General features: G+C 41.9%; 1 protein-coding gene across 1 annotated transcript in view; it reads left to right on the forward strand.

Moving 5' to 3' along the window:
* THRA (thyroid hormone receptor alpha) overlaps positions 1-18,416 on the forward strand; it is a 134,001-nt gene that overhangs the window by 61,866 nt on the left and 53,719 nt on the right. The window contains exon 2 of the mRNA XM_063300674.1: positions 16,634-16,896. Coding sequence (XP_063156744.1) covers positions 16,844-16,896 — 53 coding nt within the window. The 5' untranslated portion in view covers positions 16,634-16,843. The remainder of the gene's footprint in view (positions 1-16,633; positions 16,897-18,416) is intronic.

Below are 18,416 nucleotides of genomic sequence, written 5' to 3' on the forward strand. Positions count from 1 at the left end.
AGATACTGTGCCTTACCTCCTCAAGCAAGGGATTAGGTGACATAGCCTTAAAAAGACTGAAAAATTCAAAAGTACTGTTTGTATACCTCTATTGACTTTCAGCTTACTGGTGTCACCCTCTCCTGCGGGAAAATGGGACCTGTTCGATTGGCCCGCCCCAGGCAACTGATGGATCCAGTTGGGGTCCAGAGAGAAATTGGAGTTTTCCCCAATGATCTTGTGAGGAGATCAGCTGGGTCCTTAGTCACTGCCTGGAATGGGTGGGTGGCTGGAGCCCTGGACTGCATTGCCCCTACGTGGCTTCTCCCTGTGTGCTGGTCCTGGGGCACTCCTTGGTTTACTGAGGAGCTCTGGGAGATAAATTGCCAGAAGAGATACCTGGAGTGCCGTTGTAGGAAGACTTGGAGTGAGCCTGACCCAACATGGGTAAGAGTCCACATTACAGATTACCTTGTGGCAGTAAGGCAGAAAAATGTCAATTTTTCTCTGCCCTTATTGCATCTGATAATAGTTGTCCAGCAGTTCTATTTAGGGTGACTCAGCCCCTGCTGGGCAGGGACAAGCCATGGGATCATCTGTAGGGCTGCTGTGAGGAATATTCTGGATATCTGGCAGATAACATTGCTCAGTTCTGACCCAAGTTGGAATTTGACTGACCCAGTCTTCTGGTGTGATCTGGGATGAGTTTAACCTGGTAACTCCTGAGGAAGTGGAAAGGATTCTCTGTGACTTTAAGTTTGGCCACCTGTTTGTTGGACCCAGGTCCCTCCTCAGTTATGAAGGCAACCAGGGAGATGACCTCTGGTTGGGTCCATGCTGTGATATCAGCCTCTTTGAGGGAGGTGATGGTGCTTCCAGCCTTGAAAGAGGTGATGGTATGTCCCCTTCTCAAGAGACTGTTCTTGGACCAAACAAGCTTGGATAACTATTATCCCATCTCCAACATTCCCTTTGTAGGCAAGGTTGTTGAGAAAGTGGTCAGACTGCAGCTGCTGAGAACCCTGGAGGAAGTGGATTATCTGGACCCATTTCAGTCAGGTTTCAGGATGGGATTCAGTATGGAGACAACCTCGGTTGCATGTGTCAATGACCTGTGGCAGAGCCAAGATAGAGGTGGTACATCCACCTTTGTGTTTCTTGATCCCTCAGCAGCTTTGAATACTGTCAACCATGGTATCCTTTTGGATCTGCTCTGGGGGTTGGGAATTGGGGACACTGTTTTACACTGGTTCTCTTCTTCCCTTCTGTGCTAGTTCCTGTCAGTAGTTGGTGGGGAGGAGGTCACTCCCTAGGCCTTTCCTTTATGGGGTGCTACAAAGCTTGAAGTTCTTTCCCCTCCTCTTCAACTTCTACATGAAACCACTGGGTGAGGTCATCTGCTGGTTGAGGTTGGGTATCATCAGCATTACATTTTTTTGACCCCAGGTTGGCTGAGTGAGGCTGTCAAATCCCTGTCCCAATGCCTGTTGGCTGTGTGGTTCTGGATGGATAGGAACTGTCTTCAGCTCAGTCCCTCAAAGATCAAGTGAATCTGTGGGGAGATTCTATCATTAACATTGAATGTAGTTGCAATCTGGAGATCTACTTGGACTCACAGCTCCTGCTGTAGCCAGGAGGGTCTTTGCACAGCTTCATCTAGTTCTCCAGTTGTGCCCTTCGGGAGGCCCTTCAGACAGTTACTTCCTAGTCATACCCTAGTCATCTCAGGGCTCGACTACTTCAACTGATCCAGAATGCAGTGGCATAGGCAATGATGGGCATGCTTCAGTACGCTGATGTGACACCCATGCTCCATGAGCTGCACTGGTTGCTAGTTTGCTTCTGGGTATGATTCAGGGTGCTCATTATGACCTATAAAGCCCTACATTGTATAGGACCCAGTTATTTGAGGGACCACCTATCTCCCTTGGTGTCTGCCTGGCTGATACAAGCCAATGGGTACGTGATCCAGGTCCCTTCAATTAAAAAGTCATTGTTTGGGATCCAGGAAGCCTTTTCTGTTGTGGCCCCCGCCCTCTGGAATAAAGTTCCCCAAGATGCAGGTGGCTCCTACCCTGGTGGTGTTCTGTGGGGCCTTGAAGACCTGGCTACTCTCTCAGGCCCTGAGCTAGGGAGGCCCTTGTAGGGTGTGTGTGTGTGTGTGTGTGTGTGTGTGTATATTTGTGCTGTTGACTGGATTCACCATCTTGTTCTTTTTTTAAATTTTAACTTTCTCCTTATTTGTCTTGTTCTTTTTTTCTTAGTCATATTGTAATTTGTTTTCTCAGTTATATTGTGAGCTGCTGACAGTTGCTCTGGATTTGTGTGGCACCTGAATCGGATACATTTCATTTCATTTCATTTCATCATATATCCAAATATACTGTACTATCAGAATATATTAGGAGGGGGGAAATGGGGTTTCGACCAATCAAACAAGCTTTAGTTGAACTGGCCTTCAGGACTGGGAAAAAAGGAGATTTGTACAGTACTCAGCTAAACTTTTGTCTCATGATGTGCTTATGCCTGGGTTTCATTCCCAAATTTATAAGGTATGCCATCTGTAATTTTATCTTTTTACTATTTCAGATTATACTACCGTCACATAACCCAATGTCCATTTTGAAATCTCATGTTATAAATGCAGTGCCTGCATTTACAGGTTACAGTAAACCAAGTTTCTGGGCATATTGTGAAGAAGCAGTATGCCAGTTTGCTTGTGCCTGAGTTAGCAAAATTGTTGATTAGGGATATCCAAATCTCAGATCCAGGTGTAAACAGGCAGGATTTATCTTACAGATTTTGATATTGGCATGTTCTGGAGAAACAAACCAGGATTCCGGGTTTAGATGCTGTAATAAGATATCTTTTTAAGAGGGAAAGGAGAATTTGGGGACAACATTGTCAGAAAGTTCCATCCTTTGCCTGTTCTCCTATCACACTGTGGGTTGTATGCATGTTAACTGCAATTCTTTATTGGGCTGTGCAGTGCTTCAGATTCAAAGGCAAAAAGACGCCTTGGACTCTGCAGGAACACTAAAGTTTGAGGCAGGCTGCTTTAAAGATGCAAAGAAAGGACACTCCTGCCTCCATGTGCTCCAAAGTACCTGTCTTTGGTTTGGAGAGGTACTCAGCTTTAGTTATTTGCTGGCAAAGCAAAGCACTCTGCAGTATTTTGGGGTATATTGGCTAAATTTGCTTATCACCTTAAGCTGTAGTTTAACAAAAGTAAACCACAATTGGCTGGGTCTACACAATCTACCCACACTTTATCACTTAGCATAATATTTTTATCCTTGCTTGTTGCTTAATTTCAGTCTTCCACAAAGATCTGCAGGTACTGCAGTCCCCAGAATGCTAGCTGAGGAATTCTGGGACATGCAATGCCAACACATCCAAACAGTGTTACATTATAGAGGGCTGGTCGACATATATTGGGAATAATTCCTAGAACGGAAAGTAGTATTTGAGAATTTAAATTCAGCTAAGTCTTGGCTCAGATTAAGCTCTGGTTCTTTGTAGCTGATTGCAGGAAATACTTGCTCTAACAATAAATTAAGATTGCCAGTGTTTAATTTCTAAAAGAAGAAATGCCTGGGCTCGAACCACCCAGAGTCCCTCTTTTGGGGGAGATGGGCAGTAACAAAATTTGAATAATAAATAAAAATAAATAAATAAACTTGCTAGAGAACCACGTGTACGTTATGAATAAAAGAATGCAAGCAATGAATAATAAATATTTATATATTTCTCAAATTTTTGCTACCGCCCATCTCCCCCCCAAAAGGGACTCTGAGCATATTATGATAATAATATTTATAATATAATTGTAATATAATATAATTATAATATGCAATAAATGATAACTGTTTAATAATATGGTGCCTTTGGTATGTATGTTTGCTCCACAAAACATTAGCCAAAGATCTTCCTTGCCCTCTGTAAGTCTTTAATACCAAAATACTGTAATGAGAAGACAGCAAGATATCTCATCTAAAAACACTTTCTAACTCCAGGTTTGAAGAGATGAGCTGTAAATTGCTCAATGTAAGATGTAATGTAAGAAGTTTTACTCATGCTCAGAGGAATACTTCTTTTTTAAAAAGTGAAAATATTAATTCTTTTATAGGTTCTTAGTTTACTTGTACTGTTGAAAGTTATTTCCAGAAGAGAAATTTGTGATAACACGTTTCCTAAGCCAGAAGCCTTAGGCGAAGCATCTCCTGTCATAGTGGGAAATTCTACTTCCTGCTGTCAATTGCAAATGGCTGTAGAAACTCCAAGAGCTACCTCTTGTAGGCTCCTTTAGAGTGGAAAGGTTTTGGTAGTTTGGTGTTGGTCGTTGCACCTCTTTTATTACTGAGGTAGCAAGGAACTAACCAATGAATCATCTTCTACTTTGCAGAGAAAATTGCGTAGATACTGTGACCCTTTCCCTCTTGAGAGTGTAACTGGGGTTCTGCAAACACAGAGATTTGTCCCATTGGCACCTGCCTTGTGTTCCCTCTGATGCTCTGATATAATACTGGAAGTACAACTATGTTCTTCCCTGGCAAAAGCTCCAGAAATCTTGTTTATTCATATTTTAGTTGCAAGAAATTGTGAGCTTGTTTATGTTGTTGTTGTTTTCAATATAAGGGTCGGGGGCTGGGATCGTGATAGGATGGAATAATGCTGTGATCAGTCTGAGAGGTGGTTAGACCTGAAAAATAGAGAAGGAATTGTAGGTTAAGGGGGGGAAATGCGGTAATCGGAATAATGCATGCAGTGGTATTCCCTGTAACACTATAAGGAAGTGAACGTTCAGTTCTGAAGAAGCAGGATAGAAAGAGTACTGATACTTTTGAATGTTGGTGTTGGAGAAGACTCCTGAGAATACCATGGATAGCCAAGAAAATAAACAAATAGATCATTGAACAAATCAAACTCAAGTTCTCACTTGAGGCACAAATGACCAGGCTCAAATTATCCTACTTCGGACACATTATGTGAAGACCTAGTTCTCTGGAGAAGGCTCCAATGCTGGGAAAGGGGGAAAGAAAGAGAAGAAGAGGATAACCAGCAGCAAGGTGGATGGACTCGGTTACAGTGGTGATGGGTGCACTGTTGAAAGGCTTGATGGACTAGGTTAGGGACAGATTGTCATGGAGAATATCTGTGTGGTCGCAAAGAGTCGACACTGACCTGATGGCACATAATCAGTTAGTTATTAAGCTGTGGCTTGGCTCAGTGGCTGGATTCTCCTGGAGTCATCTTTTTTTCACTGTGTGCGCTCTTAACTTCTAGAACTCAGTAGATGATTGGTGGGTGCAGCAATGCTGGTATCTTCAGTAGGATGCCCATATGTATCAGTGTGCCTGCCAAGATATCCCTGGTATTTTTCAAATTCCCTGCACCACCTATTTTTTAAAAATATTTTTATATATAGAAATATATTTATTATAGTTAAATAGAAATCTGGTAGCTGGAGAGCAGTATGCTGGCTTCTAGTAGTATCTTTATTTCTAAGAACACCTTTGAGTACTGCATGACCCCATAAGAATCTTAGGGAATAAAAGTTATACTTGGCTGCAGCCCAGGGCTTACTTAGGAAGTGCAGTATGTCTGCCTGCCCAGAAAAAAAGATAAAGGAAAACCAGTTTGCCATTTAATTGGATGCTTGCCTACAATATATTCTCCAAATGTTCCCACTATCCCCAAAACGTGAGAATCCTTGAATTGTGGCTAGATATGTCTATGTTGTAAGTCAAGAAATACCCAGTTCATGTACATTTTTTCTTTTTTTGTGTGCCTTCAACTCAGTCTTGACTCCCAGTGTCTGCCTGGATACATCCATGCAGTTTTCTTGACAACATTTTTGGAAGTGGTTTGCCTTTTCCTTTTCCTTAGGGCTGAGAGTACATAACTGGCTCAGTCACCCAGCTGGGTACATGCCTAGGGCAGGACTAGAACTCACAGTCTCCTGTTTTCTGTCTCAGAGCCTTTATCCACTATTCCAGACTGGCTCTCCACAGAAAATCACAAACATAAAATCATTGTGTGACTTTTGGTGAGCCAATTTCTTTCAGCTTTAGCTCTCCTCCCACCCCAATGGTCTGCAAAGAAAGGATAATACTTGTTTTGCTGTTTTCTTAGGATTGCATGTGGATGGCACAGGAGGCCATACTTCATTGAAGGGAGATGGTAGAGGCCCATTTCAGCTTGTGTTTCTGGTTCTTTGGACTTGAGATGTGATGTCCTGGACCAAAAAGATTTGGATGCCACCAGATTCAGATTCACTAAGATAATATCTATGAAGCGCTTTAAGTCTAGGAATGTACTACAAGGACACAACACCATTCATTCATTGCAACATTGCTGTTACCTAAGTGGTTTTAGCTAGATGGCCTTGATTTAATGGCCATCTACTTTTCATGCCAGATATATGTATTAATAGTTCAATGTATTCTTTCTGGTGGACATTTTAAAGGGAAGAACCACAGTTGTACTTGTGCTTGAACAGACGTGGCTCTGTAGTCCCCATCATGTGTCCAGTAAACTTCATATTCTGTTTCTTTATCAACCATTATGAAATTCAGCTGAGATAAGCATGTTGAAAAAGCAGCATAATGTATAGAGAAATAGGTCTTAAGAATATAACCAACTATATTTAATTTTAAAATTCTAACTGGAATGAGAAGGAATCCACTGAAAGCACCCATCTTCCGAAAGTGGTATACATTTATTTTTCTGTACTGTCATGAATAGATGAAAATCAGTATTTTTTAAAACTATATAAGAGGGCTAGTACTTGGTGAAAAGCCAGAATTGCTCTCTGTGTCCTTATGTCTGGTGTTGGGTGTGTGTAGGGAACATGGAGTAGCTTGAAGCAAATGAACACCTATATGACCCAGCCATACCTGTTCTTCCTTTATTGACTTCTGAAAACCAAGCTGTATATAAGATGAACAAATCCATGAGTTTTAAGTTTAGACCTTTAGCAATCATGTCAGAAGTAAAAGCTGGCACTCTCCCTCCTTTCACATCTCTCCCTGCAGATACTTAGCTGGGTGCTAACTCCAGAAATGAGGTGTCAGGACCTGAAATCAGACCACAGTGTTATTTTCAATATTAGATTGTAGGGTTTAAATGTTGCTTTCTAGTTTTACCTTTAACCTTCAACCAATACTGGTTGCATATTTCTTGAAACATGAGGGCTACTCCCTTACATTCTTGTTTTCATTAAAATAAAACAGTAGAGGGGCACATCCAAGTGAGTAGTCCTCATGAAGGTTTATGTTTCAGAGCCATTAAATCCTGTAAAAGAATCAATATTGTGCAATTTCTGTCCTGAGTTCCAAGGGGGGAAAAAATTGAGCATCTCTGCATATTCTGCTGCATACCACACCCTATTCCTTTCCCTTCCTCAAACTCAGCATGTGGATTAATCACACTGAAGTTAGGCCAACATGTCTTTGTCCTGATATTTCAGCTGTTCCTGGCAGGGCCTCAAGTAGCGTGTTCTTAGCTCAATCCCCATCGCTGTCTTAATTTCCTGTATTTTAAGTGTGCCGCAAATGTTGCAAGAAGTTTGGAAACCACACAAGCAATGTTTATTGCATGTTCAGTAACCACAATGAGGTTTGGGGAGTGACTTGGAGCGGGGAGTAATATGACTCCTCCCCCCACTTCCTGGTGGAAAATGTCCACTGGGCCTTTTAACACCCTTAGTCCCAAATGGTTCAAAATCCTTCAAGTTGCCATGGGGATTGGCCTGAAAAATAGTCATTGTGCACGGAATTTTGAGCAGTTTAGGAATCTACTTTTAAGAGCAACAAGACATAATTATTTTTAGAAGTTTCTTGCCTAGTCTTGTTTTTTATGGGATGGGGAGAACTTTGATGTAACACTCTGGCAAAAATTAAGACAGCCCAATTGGGCTGAAATATGAGATAGTAGCATCCCAACTGGAAGAAGGCTATAGAATCAGTGGTGGGCAGTTCTGGAGCAGAGTGCTAAACTTCTACGGAAGGAACATCATTTTTAAAGGCGGCAGTGCTTCATCCTCCAATACAGATTACCATGACTTTCTAACCTGGTGCCCATCAGATATGTTTGGACTGCAACTTCTAGAATTCCCAGCCTGCGTGAAGGGGACAAAGCTGAGCAAGAGGAAGGAGAATCTAGGGCTGTCCAAATGTCGATATTCATCTCTCCATCACCCCCAACCAGCATTGCTGGTCATCAAGAAGAATGGGAATTATAGTTAAATAACATCTGGAGTATCAGAGGTCCCTGCTCCCATTTTATGGGAAGAACAAAGAGAAACCACAGAAGTTTAACCTCATATCTCCTTTCACCTAAGTTGCAGGTACAGGTAATCTTCATTTAGTGACTGCCTCATTTAGTGACTATACTTACAATGGTGATGAAAAGGTAACTTTGTGACCAATCCTCACATTTACGACCTTCACAGGTCTGTAAAGTAAAGGAAAGTTGAAGTTGCAGTTTCATTTAGTGACCATTTCAGTTGACCGAGTTGCTGGTCCCAACTGTGGTTGCTAAAAGAGGACTACCTGTATTCAGAACACTAAATGTACTTATGTAAAAAGAAAGAACTCATTTGACTAAGATCAGATCTTAGTAACTTCATGGGCACATCCATGTACCTTTCTTGGCAAAAATATGAAAGTGGCTTACTATTGTCTTTTTCTGGGATGCTTTTTGACTTCTCACTCAACCTTCTGCTCAGAAATTTCCTATTGGCCTCTCATCCAAGCTTTGACCCTGCTTAGCTTTTTCAAGAGCAGCCAAGTTCTAGCCAAGCCTTTTAATTTATTGGTACTTATTTATTAATATAATTTATCTTAGCAGGTAAATGCAATCAGTTTTTCAAGTTTATCTTCATTTGCAAATAATCTATCTTAGTAAATGCAAAATAATTTTTAAAGTTCATTTTTATTTTTAAAAGTTTATCATAGTTTTCAAACTAGTGTTTTTTTCATAATTTGTCTTTGTAACTTAGGTTGACTTAATTCGACCTATTCGTGTGTACCTGAATGGATTTGATATTTATTGATATTATTAGCAACATAGCTATAATTATGTTGTATAGGATGTTTTGGGAGCTGAAGTTAATATGCCACAAAGAAGTCTGGAATGCTGGGTAGCATCTCTTACTGCTTCGATGCATATTACTGTCCTCTGCAGAATTGCCTTATAAGTGAAGATTTGATCTAGGTGGTTTAGTTTTGCGGTCATTCCAATAATCTTCCCAAGTACGTTAACTGGTACTGAATACATTTGGGGTATGTGGGCTAAGTCTGATGTAGCATAGTGACAAAACTAGGACAAAAATTCCTATTAGAATATCACACCTGCCATGTAGTCACTGGGTGATCATAGACAGAACCTCTAAATTATCTCAGCCTCCAGAATTTTGGCAGGTATTAAAAGACATTTAAGAGAAGCATTTCATACAGTAGTGCTGTGAAAGTGCTAAGTAATTATAATTACTATTACACCTGTTTCCTGCCCTTGTTGATGCTGCGACTCAGACTGAAAAAGACTGCTTTTATTTGTCCAGCTCCACCCTTTCCTTTACACGGTCTCATCCCGTTGCCTGTGCTTCATTCCTTGAGGCTACTAAATGGCCTTTCCGATCTGATATCATCTGGATGAATTGACTTTCAGTTCCCAGAAGGACCCAGAATTCTTCACTTCCCAGGATTCCCAGTCAGGTTGTGGAAGGCTGCCCTAGAATGTGATAAAATGTAAAATAACAATCAGGATTTACTTATTTTGTGGGGGAAGGACTCCCATTCTTTAAAAGGCTTAAAGATAATATTGCTAATAAATAAATGTTGCTGAAGTACAGTAGTGAAGTATGTCATTGCCTGCTGTTAATATGGAAGTGAACTTCAGCCTCATAAAATAAACAGTGGTGTGTTTTCTATCTGAATGTTAACACTGCTGAAGATAGAAAGACTATTCTACTGCAGCTCATTGTTTTGCACCGCCAAATTCGAAATGGTGTATCTCCTCTCCATTTTCCCTCCGGTTATTAATTTCCTCCCTGAATACCAAGGAGATGCTGATCTATTCTTTGATTTAGCTGCCCTCCCCCACCACTTCGGCCATGATCCCCCTCCCCAACCTAAAATCAGTCTGCCCGTATCCTTGCGTAATTTCAGTTCCCGGTCCATTTCAGGAGAGTCGAGTCCCCACAGAAAGGTCACTTGAGGATAAAGCTGGGCCTCCAGGTTTCTTTTCTTTCACTCCCCCTCCCCTGATTTTTTCCCTTTTGGGGAAGCCAGCAGGACTTCACTGTTTTCACATTTCCTTTGATGATAACACAGCTTTGGCAATCTGCCAGAGAGCTGCAGGTTTCCTTACAGAGCGCCTTGCATGTAGCATGTTAAGTTTATGGCTGAGACAGCAAGAGCGAGAGGAGGCAGAAAAAACACTGCTTGAAGAAAGAGTGGATTCAGTGAAGGGGAAGTAAGGGAAGGCCAAAGCCTAGCATGTAGCAATTTACTAAACTAGAATAGTGGAGATGAGTGTCCAAGCAGTAGCCAGTCATGTAAGAGTGGGTAGGAGAAAGCTGAGGCCACTTTTCCTTCTTTTGTTCGTATGTTTGTCTACTACTTGCCCCTATTGCTCTGGTGATACTGTTTATACAATATTCCTGCTACCCATCCTAATCTAATCTTACTCACTACAGTTTCCACTCTGTTACAACAAACACATGCAAAAACACAGAGCCTTGTGACATACTAAAAACTAATAGATGCATTATAGAAGTGGTTCTCAACTTCGGCAACACTAAGGTATGTGGACTTCAACTCCCACAATTGCCCATCCAGCTTTGCTGGCTGGGGTGTTCTGGAAGATGAAGTCCACACACCTTAATGTTGCTAAGGTTAGGTCCACATGCTTTAAAGTTGCTAAGGTTGAGAAACACTGCATTGTAGCCTCCATGTTTTCTTTTTTCTGAAGGAGGAGTGGGAAATTTGTGGCCTTCCACAAGTTTCTGACTTTCAGCTCCCTTCAGCCCTAGTCACCATGGTCTATGCTGATGGGTTATGGAAATTCTAGTTAGTATCATCTAGGGGGGCCATATGTTAGGAAGAAATCATTGTAGAAATTCTAAATTGGAAGGTCCAGGGAACCAACTAAGCCAAAGTTTATAGGGAAATGAGCAGGTTGCATAGAGGGTCACCCTGTTTCAAGACTGAGAGGCCACATACAGAGAACAAATTCTAGAGCTAAACCTTGCTTTTGAGCCAGCTCCAGCAGTTCCTCAACCCTAGCTCCATGCTAGGAAGAAGTTGAGTCCTACTTAAGCCATGAATCTTCCATCCTTAGGCTGGTGTATATCCCCGACAGGGAAGTTTATTTCCTGTTGGCAAGTCTTTATTTAAATGTATGTGCAAATAATAGTGTTCACTACCTAACTTTGAAGTGGAGTTTTTTAAAAAATAGGGCTAGATACAAACCTGTTGGGGCCTCTTAAAACCAGTCTAGCAGCTTCTCCCCCTCCCTCTGCCCATCTCCTCCTCAGCCTGATTCCTTTTTGACTTAGGTAGGAGTGTGTTTTCTTTCTGACCATCAGTCTTGTTTAGAGTACATGAGCTGCAGTGCAGGATCCTTTGGCAGGTTTTCTGACACTGCTGGGCATAGAATGAACCTTCTGTTTCTCTGCAGCACCAGAGACACATAGGGCTATTATGGAACCAAATGCCAATACTTTTATTAAGCTCCATAGGTACTGATCAACTTTCCTCAGCCTCATTCGTTGGGATGTGGTGGGCTTTTGGCTATGCTGCCTTGGAATTCTGGGTGCTGCAGTCCTGTCACCTCTGGAGAATGCAAAGTTTGCTTTTCAAGAGGAATTATACAAGTTCACTGAAGAGATGTCTCAATGTCTGTCAGCTGGGATAATGTAATTGAACCAGGACAAATTCAAGGCATTTTGCTGCCTGGGGTAAAGGCAAGATGGTGCCCTTATTGTGTTGTCTTCCACTTAGAAGTTGATTGGTCAGGCAGTTCAATTTTACTTTATCATTGATAATGAACTTGAGGGAAGCAGGGTCATTTAAGGTACCCAAAACAGCACTTCCATGAGCCCCATCCTGTACTGTTAAAGGCCACTGTCTCATTCTGCCTAATGGCAAGGCCAGGACTGAAATGAGTCTCTGTTTTCATATACCTCTTCATACCAGACTCTCAATGTAGGCAAGAGGAGGTTACTCTGTCAATTATGCTCTGTTCACAGGATTCCCAAAGTGATTTGGTTTGGCTGTTGTGTGAGATGGATTTTGATTTTGATCTGGCCATTGTTTTTACATACCACATGTCATTTGCACATGCTGTTTCAAAGGTTTGTTCCCTTTGCTCAGACCGCTGAGTTGAAAGTCCTACATCCACATTCTGGCTTAGGCATGGATTCATTGGAGCTGCCAATAAAATACCAGAAGCTGGCACAGAAACCATCTGGCTGCAGCTCCAGACTAAATGACTGACTGCATTTACCTGCTGTGGACCCTGTATTTCGATTACAGTTGCTGGATTCACACATCAAGTGAAGCTGTATTGTAGTTTACTTGCTTTGGGCTTAGCATGATGTGTGAACCCAATTATAGTTAAAGTATAAGTATTATAAAGTGTTGTTCAACTAGCTATGGCTTTTAAAATCCTGATTTAGTATTGTATGTAAATTCAGCCATGAAGTACCAGAACAGCAGAACGTTGGTTAAACAGTGAGCCAAGTTTGATTTTTTTATTGATTGATTGTGTGCCATCAGGTCATTTTCAGCTCCTAGCACAACCACACAGATAGATTTTCTCCATGACAATCTGTCCCTAACCTGGTCTTTCAGGTCTTCTAATGGTGCACTCATCGCCGCTGTAACCGAGTCCATCCACCTTGCTGCTGGTTGTCCTCTTCTTCTCTTACCTTCCACCTTTCCCAGCATTAGAGCCTTTCCAGAGAGCTGGATCTTCACATAATATGTCCAAAGTAGGATAATTTGAGCCTGGTCATTTGTGCCTCGAGTGAGAACTCTAGGTTGATTTGTTTGATGATCCCTCAGTTTGTTTTCTTGTCTGTCCATGGTATTCTCAGCCAAGTTACATGCTTCTATTTTTTTTAAAAAGTACAATAATGGGATCATTAGATACATCCTGCCTTTTAACAGATGAAATCTACCAAGTCTTACAAGCAAGCAAGGTTTGTTTTCTTTTCTCAGTGTCTCCTTCCTTAACTATAAAATACAATGATAATAAGAATCTGTAGCATTTAATTATGCTTTAAGATACTGTGGTACAGTAGTACTACTTACAGTGACCGTCATCTTGTAGGATGATGCTGATATGCTGTTTATACTATTACTATTCTTACCTTGCAGAAGGAGTTAAAAGTGAAATGTAATGGTTTTCTTAGAACATACATTGAATTTATTTGCAGGGGCTTCCTGATTTACAGCTCACATTCCTGGTAATTATTCTAAACTAGTTCTGAAGGGTAGCAATCTAGAATATGGTACATAGAAACAAATATTGCATCCTGCGATTTTCAGTTCTTATTCTTTAGGAAGGATTAAATGTCTAGGCTTTAGAGAAGAGCTATGGGAGGGCAATTTTGAACTTCCACTAGCTGTAATCAGTGAAAAGGGATTAGGAGACCTGTAGTCTAAAATATACAAAGAGCAATAAGTTATTAGCATATGCACTACTGAGTCAGACATTATATGCCAGAATACTACTATTCATTCAGTCTGTCAGATCTGAGCTGCAGAAATCCAGATGACCATTAGATGGCAAAGAAGAGCTAGAGTTTGCTGTATTTCATTGTTGTTGTTTAGTCAATATCCAGATTTTTGGAGCCGTGATCTGGGAAGCCTAATATTCTTTATTATATCATTAATATTATCTGAGTCACTCAGATTCACTCATAGCTGGACTCTGACTGGACTGTTCCCATTGAGGTGACTGAAACACAGCTTGGCTTGGTCAGATGGGGCAAGTTTGCACCTGTGATTCCCAAGGAAAAGGACAGGATCCTCAAGACTACTAACCCAAACGACTACTTGTTTGTCATATCCTGTCCCCTCCTGGCTTGTTAGGTGGTATGTAGTTGGTCCATGCTGTAGTGTGCACTTCTTTCAGAGAGGGAGTGGTTCCACCAGTATTGAAGGAGGTGGTGGTGCACCCTCTTCTCAAAAAGCTGCTGTTGATCTGGGCAATTTTTGTCCAGTTTCCAACCTTACCTTTCTAGGGAAGGTTGTTGAGAAAGTGGTTGGGCTACAGCCTGGAGGAAGTAGATTATCTAGATCCCTTTCAGTCAGGTTTCAGACCAAGACATAGCACTGAGATGGCACTGGTCATTGATTACCTTTGTGGAGTGACATGGTGATGCAATTGTGCTGGTTCTTCTTGATCTCTCAGCAGCCTTCAGTACCATTTACCATGGTATCCTTCTGGACTACTTGTGGGGCTTGGGAGGCACTGTGCTTCAGTATTAGTTCTCTTCCTTTCTTTGTGGTCAGTTCCAGTTAGTCTTGATACGGGGAGGAGATTGAGCCAGGCACTCCTGACATGGGCTGCTACAAGGCTCAACTATATTGCCTCTTAACTTTAACATCTACATGAAGCTTCTGGGTGACATCATCTGTTGGTTCAGGTTTAGGTTTCACCAGTATGCTGACAATATCCAGTTGTATATCTTAACCCCAGGCCATCTAAGCAGTGCTGTCAGTGAGCTGTCCCAGTGTCTGGAGATTATGAGGGTCTGAATGGGGAGAAGCAGGCTTAAGCTCAACCCTGGAAAGGCTGAGTAGCTGTGGTTATTTGGACCCCCTGGATCTGGAGATCATCCATCATTAGATCTGAGTGGGGTGGCAGTACCCTACTTGGGGCTTGTGTACCATTTGGGGGTCTTCATCACAATTCCTGCTGAAGGTAGCAGCTATGGCTGAGAAGGACTTCACAGAGATTCATCATGTGTGCCAATTGCACACTTTTCTGGTCTAGGAGGCCCTTCAGACAGTCACTCACACTTTGGTCATCTCACATATGGACTATGGCAGCATGTTCTACAGAAGGCTGCCCCTGCAGACCACTTGGAAGCTGCAGCTAATTCAAAATGCAGTGGCCCAGATAATTATGGGTGTGTCTCAGTATGCCCATGTAGCACCTTTGTTTCGGGAGCTGCACTGGCTAACTGGTAGTCTTCCAGGTGCTATTTAGGGTGCTGGTTATCATCTTTAAAGTCCTTTATGGCCTAGGGCCTAGCTACTTGAGGAACCATTTATGTTCTATAGTGTCTACCTGACCTGTTTGATCTCACAGAGTTGGCATGTTCTGGGTCCTATTGTTAAAACAGTATCATCTGATGGGACCCAGGAAGCGTGCCTTCTCTGTCACTGCCTGCCCTCTGGAACAGCATTCTCCCTGAGATTGGTATGGCCCCCACCCTTGCCTTATTTTAAAAAGTTTTTAAAACCAGTTTTTTTGCCCTGGGCTAGTTTGGATGGTAGGGTCCTTCAGAGAGCTCTTGCCTGGGTTTGTGCATTGTTCTTTTGCATTGCTATCATTTCCTATTAATTGTTGTTATTTGTTTTCAGTATTGTACACTGTCTAGAATTGTTTCTCAACTGAGAGGCTATACAAAGCTAATAAGTAAATAATAAATACTTAAATAAATAAAAAAATATTGTGCAAGTCCTTGTTGCAGTCAGGCATTAGTGAAGGAAATACAGTCTGGGCAATACTCCAAGGCTCTGTTTGAAGTGCCTTGATGCCCTGATATCTGCTTGTGTCTTCTCCAGGACTTTCCCTCTTGGCCTTAAAACAAGCCTTTCCTCTCTACCAAGATAAAATGCTATCTGCCCATCCTTGAGCATGGAAGTGAAGCATTAATTTAAAGAATTTTGTCCAGCTCTTTACTGAATGAATAACAGAATGGCAGTGAAAAAACTGCCTGGGAAGCTGGGGGTGGGGGGTACAAGAGGATGTCTCACATCCATTAAAGCACCCAAAAGGCTCTTCTCTGATCCTGCCCACTACTGGTTACATTACTTTGTTTCCAGCATCAGGAAGGGTAAAAGGTAATAAATTGTATACACTCTGAGACGGTCTAATAGTGTAGAATAAGGGGGAAAATGCTGCTTCAACACCAGTATAGCTACAGATGTCTCGGTTGCGGGCTGGAGACAAGAGGAACGCCCCACCATGGGAAGAAGGGGGGAAATTTTTCTTTGCTGTTGTCGAAGAATGGCTCTGCCCCGGTTAAATGCATGTAGAATCCAGTCAATATGTCAGTGCTCAAAAATTTTTAATTTTTTCCCCATCCTCCTAAAGTTTGTGTACTTGAGGTATAAAGTAGATTATTCAGAATAAGCAGGGATGGGCAAAACTGTATTTCATTATATAATTCATCCTGCTTTTTTTGTGTGTGTGTGTGTGTGGTTTCGAATTGCAAAAATTGAGGGCGTAGGAAGAAAGTTATGTAACTTCCTAACCAACATATAATATACTGTATATTAAACCAAGATTATTGTAATCAGTGAATTAGAGTTTTCTTTGTTAATTCCTGTTCCAAAGTCAGGGGAATGGGAAGGATTCAGCATAAGAATATGAGTAAGAAACCTGTTCTTTCTTTTTATCTTTATAGGGTCTCATCCTCACGCTTTTGACCCAGAATGTTTGCAATTTGCCAACACTGAAGGAGACCACAATGGGGCTTGCCTCTTAGCAACAGCGTAACAGCCCCTCCTCTTCCAAATCCCAAATCCACATCTGTCGTGGCGACCGTGGAGTGTTGCCTCTGGGGGCGGAGCCCACCTTGGTCTCTCCTTATTGGTTCTGGATGGAATTGCGGTGAATGGAACAGAAGCCCAGCACGGTGGAGTGCCTGTCGGAGCCAGAGGACACCCGGTAAGGCCATCAGGTTGATGGCAATCTACAGAGCATTAGGAAAGTTGGAGAATGTTGGAGATTTCCTTCAATGGTAGTTTCAAAACCTCTATCTAGTTCTGAATTTGTTCTGGAAATGCGCATGGTAAAGGGCTCTATTCTTATTGATGGAACACACTAATGAGTAGCAGTGTGCCAATTAGTCCATGCTATTGTCCATGTTTCAAGTTAGCTAGCCATGCCTTCCAGAAGGACACAATAAATTGTTTTCCTCACTCTAGTGCCCTCAGAAGTGTTAGCTAGAAATTATGGGTGTTTTAATCCAACACATCTGGAGGGACTCGACATTCTGTACCTGCTAAAAGCCAGTGCTGAGTCTTCATCACACTGTTGTCAGCGGTGAATTGTTCTATCTCCACTGATATTTATTTTTTGTTTAAAATGTTATATTTCTACAAATCTTGGGGATCTTTCAAAGCATGCTAAAGTATCCTTGATTCTTGATTATCCCAGTTTGGCTCATTTCTGTTGGTCCAGCAATACTGCATTAACTTTTAGGGGGAGCAATGGAGTGTACATAGCTGGACCTGTATGATTTTAGAGTGTTTTCCATTTGATGCTACATCTCCTATTTTCTGCATTCACATCATGAAACATGTAATTTAGCATCATATACAGCATTCGGCGTACTTTTCATTAATTTTAAAAAGAGAGTAGGTCTGAAAATTGGGCAATTTCCCACTACCAGTTCTCTCTCTCTCTCTCTCTTTTTTTTTTTTACTATAAGTCTTTTCTCATGTCTCAGTTAAAATACTACCCACTCACCCCTGAGCCAGCAGAAAACTAAATCAACATAAAACTTGCTGACTCCTATCCTGCCTCTCTATCCCCAGTTTTGGTGACATCCTGATTTCAGTGTACAGGCATGTTAAGCAAAGCCCTTGGCTAAACCTTCTATTTTTGGCACTCTTCCCTTTTCTGAACATCATCAGCTGGCAGAAAATGATCACAGCACTGCTAAACACCACAGGTTTAGTCATCGGTCAAAACCCAGTACCTCCCCAAATCCACTAGATGAAGCAACGAAACAGGAGAGATACTTTCAAACCGTCCCTATCCCTGACTCCACAGATCAGCTCTGGGACAGGCTTGTTTTGAGAATGAATTTAACACCCTTTCAAAGGAACACTAAATTCACTTGAAAACAAGCCTGTAGGCAACTCATTTGTGAGATGGGATAGCTACCTGATAAACTGGGGGAATCTTCTAGCCATCACAAGCAGCCAGCTGCTGTGCCTTGCTCAGGGATCAAAGGGGAGGGATTGTGTACACAGCAGCCCCAAGTGACCCAAAGGTGGTGGGCTCATCCTATCCCTATGGGTCAACTGACTGCACTGTTGCCAACATGAGTGGTTAATTCAGCAGACTGTACGCACCCTGAAAGCACTACTGGTTCCTGTCAGCTTAAGGAAAAACATTAATATCTGTACAGCTAACCATGACTTGAGGCTGTCTTGTGCATGGACTGAGGACAAGCAAAG

This window comes from Candoia aspera, chromosome 4 (assembly GCF_035149785.1).
Source record: "Candoia aspera isolate rCanAsp1 chromosome 4, rCanAsp1.hap2, whole genome shotgun sequence".
In the NCBI taxonomy this organism is placed as follows: domain Eukaryota; kingdom Metazoa; phylum Chordata; class Lepidosauria; order Squamata; family Boidae; genus Candoia; species Candoia aspera.